General features: G+C 33.4%; 1 protein-coding gene across 1 annotated transcript; it reads right to left on the bottom strand.

The window, feature by feature from the left end:
• Positions 1-3,098: 3,098 nt before the first annotated feature.
• Positions 3,099-4,644, bottom strand: LOC135103685 (uncharacterized). The gene is made up of 2 exons (XM_064010259.1): positions 4,297-4,644; positions 3,099-3,646 (listed from the first exon to the last, which is right to left on the bottom strand). Exons 1-2 carry the CDS (start codon positions 4,624-4,626, stop codon positions 3,461-3,463), a joined length of 516 nt encoding a protein of 171 aa, XP_063866329.1. The 5' UTR covers positions 4,627-4,644; the 3' UTR covers positions 3,099-3,460.
• Between the last annotated feature and the right edge of the window lie 446 nt (positions 4,645-5,090).

Here is a 5,090-nt window from a genome sequence, read left to right as displayed (position 1 = left end):
TCCGCCTCCATCTTTCACTTTGTCCTCCAAAACCGTGGGGAGGGTACAGTGTCGCCCCACACACTCGCCACTCACTTTTCCTGCCTTTCTTACACTCTCGCGCGCCAGCAAGGCCTAGTACCTTTATGTCACACAAAACCAAAGTTAGTCGTGCTGACTAACTTTTCTTAGTAAAACCCATGGGGTCTAGAACAAGTGGCAGCATTAGTCACAGTGACTAACATAATGTTAGTCAATTTGTGACTAACTGAGCACTCAACCTGAGTATGGTCTTACTCAAATATATATGACTAATGCCTTCGTACTGTTCACTGCTTCTACTAACCTCATTAGTAAAGTGGATCATAGGTTAGTCAATTAAATGACTAATTAGTTAGTCTTTCTTAGGCAGATGATGAATCATTAGTACCTTTAATACTAGCAGCTAGCTACTGCTGTCTCAAGGTTAGGGAAAGAATAGGTAATAAATTCAATATATTCATATACAATTAAATGTTCCCTCCATTTCATTGCATTAAAAAAAAAATAAATAAACACTATAATTTTTATCATCTATAGTATAATATGCTTTTCACATGAACATTTAACAGAAAGCTCCCCTCAAAACTGTAATGATATATAAAACAGATGTAAAAAATAAACTCCATTACTAACACTTCATCCTAGCATGAGAAAAAAAAAAGCAACACAAAACAATCTGTTTTGACAAGCCATTAAGTAAATAATACACATTTGTGAGTATTAATCACTAAAACTTGCAATGTGGAAAAGAAAGTAAGCATCTCTTAAGATATGAATATTAAACCTTCCTCCCATTCATAAACTAAAGGAAAAAATATGTAAGTAAAGTTAACATAAATTAAATGTAAGGAGTTACAGACCCTGTAAAGAATAATTAATTAGTCCACTGCTAATCATTATATAACAGTACTTTTAAGAAACTTAGGGAAACAACCAGTGCAAAAATAGACATTTAACCTTATTTGTACAAGCTTTTAACCCAGATCATATCCATATGTCACCATTAATCCTTTAAAGCCACACAAAAAAAGAAAATGAGTATTTCTATGGGATATACTAACTAAACAAATCTACAGAAATGCTCAGAACAGTAATAAAGAAGCTTCATGTATCATTTGCAATAACATAGAGAAATAAAAAAAAAAAAAAGGTAAAAAATGCATATAAAAAAAAAATATATGCATCATATGGTACATGAAGAATACTTCCCAATTTGGAGAGAGAGAGAGAGAGAGAGAGAGAGAGAGAGAGAGAGAGAGAGAGAGAGAGAGAGAGAGAGAGAGAGAGAGAGAGAGAGAGAGAGAGAGTCTACTCTCCATTCATTATATATATATATATATATATATATATATATATATATATATATATATATATATATATATATATATATATATATATATATATATAAAACATAAGAACAATTCAGTAAGATTTCATGAATACTGGGTTGGGGGGAAGGAGAAGTACAAGTATTTCCTTTTCCTTTTAGAAAACTTATTAACATAATGTTATGTATTTATTTCACTGATTAATCTTTAACTAGTAATTGACTAGTGTGTGTGTGTGTGTGTGTGTGTGTGTGTGTGTGTGTGACAGAGAGAGAGAGAGAGAGAGAGAGAGAGAGAGAGAGAGAGAGAGAGAGAGAGAGAGAGAGAGAGAGAGAGAGAGAGAGAGAGAGAGAGAGAGAGAGAGAGAGAGAGAGAGAGAGAGAGAGAGAGAGAGAGAGAGAGAGAGAGAGAGAGAGAGAGAGAGAGAGAGAGAGAGAGAGAGAGAGAGAGGCATTATGTGTGGAGTTGAATATATTTGGAAGTAGATTTATGCATTTTTTTTAGCTCAATTCTGTCTTTACTTCATTGAGTTTTACAAGTAGAGATCTTGTTTTTGAAGTGTTACCTTTGTCATACTTGATACCTATGTTGTGAAATGGAGGAAATGTTCACAATTTTTTGGGTGTTCAATATTAAACACAAAGCCCTGCTACCAATGAGACTACAGCCATAGAAATACATGTTGGTTCAGCTACAGGTGCACCATCAAATACACACTAGACTGCCCTGTTCTTAGTTCTTCTTCTGGTACCTTAAGGAAGAAATAATAGTGTAAACATTAATAACATTTTGACATTAAAATAAAATTTATATGTAGATGTATATCTTAAGGTGATAATATATTCAGAAATTTCAATATATACACACCACTCTAAAATCAAAGGTACTGAAATTTAACCTTAGTAAAAATGGAGTCTTTCCTTTCTCCAAGCAGGTGAAGTAACCCCAATATAACTAAGCAAGCATCTGGTGCAAATAAATAAATATATAAATAAATATGATAATAAGTAAATCAAATAAACAAAAGAAAATTAACTGTGTAAGGAAAAAGTGAAGACATGGTCACATCCAATAGGACAGTCCACTAATTTGAGTACCAATCTTTTAAAATTCTCCTGTAATTATTGCTTTATCACATAAGAATTAACAAAAATAAAGCTCCTCAATGGTTCTACTAATTATATGAATGACAAGCATTTTGATTGAATGCTCAGAACGACCAGTATACTAATGATTTTTGTCGTTTGTGTCACAGCAGCAAATCTTTTGTACGAGTATGCGGTTATGTTTTTTACTTGAGACACTATTTGGGTAATATCATAATGCAATAATGCTTTGTCTAGCAAGTCCTCGTAAGAATATGATGAGTACTGATCGAAAAAAAAAAAGAAAGAAAGAAAGAAAACCCCAGCCGAACCTACATGCCCCGACATAACGCACTGATGTCCCGAACTCCCGATTCTTCTCATCATATCCACCAAAACAGTGTGAGAAGTCCTGAATTTCATCACAACCATGGAAGAAACCTTTATCAGACTGTTTGCACTTGCGCTACTGCCGGCAAAGGTGACTCCAAGAATTCTATCTCCACACAAATTAGTGACCTGTCTTATTGGACTGCAAGGGAAGAGGATGCAGCTAACATTTCTAAAAAGATTGATGATATTTACATTTTAAATTTCAAATTGGACAGCCTATTGGGTTTATTTACACTAGAAATAATGTCTTTCTTTACGAGAGAGAGAGAGAGAGAGAGAGAGAGAGAGAGAGAGAGAGAGAGAGAGAGAGAGAGAGAGAGAGAGAGAGAGAGATGCTTTACACCTATTAAAATCTTTAACATCACTTATGCTGCAAACAATTATTTAGCCGTAGCACTCAGCCAAAAAAATTGATAGAAGAGCAGGAATTTAACAATTAAATTAGTACCTTTATAGAAATTGGTGCAAGCATTACAGTTAGATAGGTCATGCTTAATACAATGTTTGGTTTTTGCATGCAGCATAGTTTCATGAATACTAGGCTTATAAAAGTGAAAGATGCATTGCTAATAATGAAAAGATACATATATTAAATTGCTACCAGCTACTGAAATGAACAAATTGAACTAAACATTACTCGCATTGACTTTCATCGTGGCCATAGAGTTCAAGTAAGGTTTCCATATACAGAGGAACTGCTTTTCTTTTTTTGAGAATGGCAATTATTGGGAGCCTATATTTCTCCAGCCCTTTCAAAACTGCTACTCTTGGGTCTGGTTCATCCGCTTGTGGTTCTAATCTCAGGAACTCCTTGATTATCTGTAAAGATATAAGCATCAAATAATTATAAGTGAAGGTTACAGAGATGAGCATCTGCAATAACTGTACTTAGTTATGAGTGCTTATCTCCCGTCACTGAAGCCTTTGAGCCTGAGAGGGAGAATGGAAGTACCAGTAGTTAAATATCAATTACCTACTATAAAATATAAATAGCTATATACATTATAGCCCTACAAATAAAGTTGACAATTAGTAACAATATGTAGCAAAATCCATAAAGTGTACATATATACACACTTATGCCATCAAAAGTCTGAATCCACGGGTACAAGTTCAGGATTTCTGCTACAAGAATGTTCCCCTTGATTATTTTTTTGTGTCTCTCAGAGAATGTCAACTGCATGAGGCGTTCAGTCTGAGGAAAATCATTAAAGTAAAATTAGTTTTCATAAGTTGACTGTCCCGCCAGCCTCCCTCTCTCCCTCATATATATATATATATATATATATATATATATATATATATATATATATATATATATATAAATATATATACAAGCATCATTTTTCAGTGGCTATCCACCAGTACCATTGAAATTGCTTACATAAGAGCAGGTATTTTAAAACAACACCAGTAAAGAAGTCTCTGAAATATAAAAAAGATAAATCAAGCGTACAAATATTGCATACCTTATCTAACTCGGGATCTTTCTTCATCCAATGTAGAGCAAGCCACTGCCTATGTCTCTCTAATGACTCATCATCTTCTGAATGGGGCCTTGGTGGAAGGTAAGCCTTTACTCCATACATCAGTAGACACGTAGTCTCTTTTGGCGCTATGCAAGGGATCTTCTTTTTCCTTGACGTCACCTCAGTCACTTTGGAATCCTGCCTCTTTCTTGAATTCTGAAACTTGCGCTGGATGCGCAATTTCCATTGCAGCTGCAATTCATGCTCCTCGAGATCACTGTTTCTCAGGATGGCAGGAAATGATGTCAAAACAGCATTTGCCATATTCATATACTGTTCTGATGTTGGATAGCTGAAATATGATAATGATAATAATAATAACAATAACAATAATAATAATAATAATAATAATAATAATAATAATAATAATAATAATAATAACATATTATTAATAATAATGTCACAATACCTTGATATGTAATAATGATGATAACAATAATAATGATATCAATCTAGCTAACTATATAGATGGCTTAACTCCTTTTATTATATTATTATTATTATTATTATTATTATTATTATTATTATTCTTGTTCTTCTTCTTAACAATCACCTAATTGTTATGAGTGCTTATCTCCCGTCACTGAGGCCTTTGAGCCTGAGAGGGAGAATGGAAGTACCAGTAGTTAAATATCAATTACCTACTATAAAATATAAATAGCTATATACATTATAGCCCTACAAATAAAGTTGACAATTAGTAGCAATATGTAGCAAAATCCATAAAGTGTACA

The sequence above is a fragment of the Scylla paramamosain genome, chromosome 1 (genome assembly GCF_035594125.1).
Source record: "Scylla paramamosain isolate STU-SP2022 chromosome 1, ASM3559412v1, whole genome shotgun sequence".
NCBI lineage: Eukaryota > Metazoa > Arthropoda > Malacostraca > Decapoda > Portunidae > Scylla > Scylla paramamosain.
This window is presented reverse-complemented; position numbering and strand designations above follow the sequence as displayed.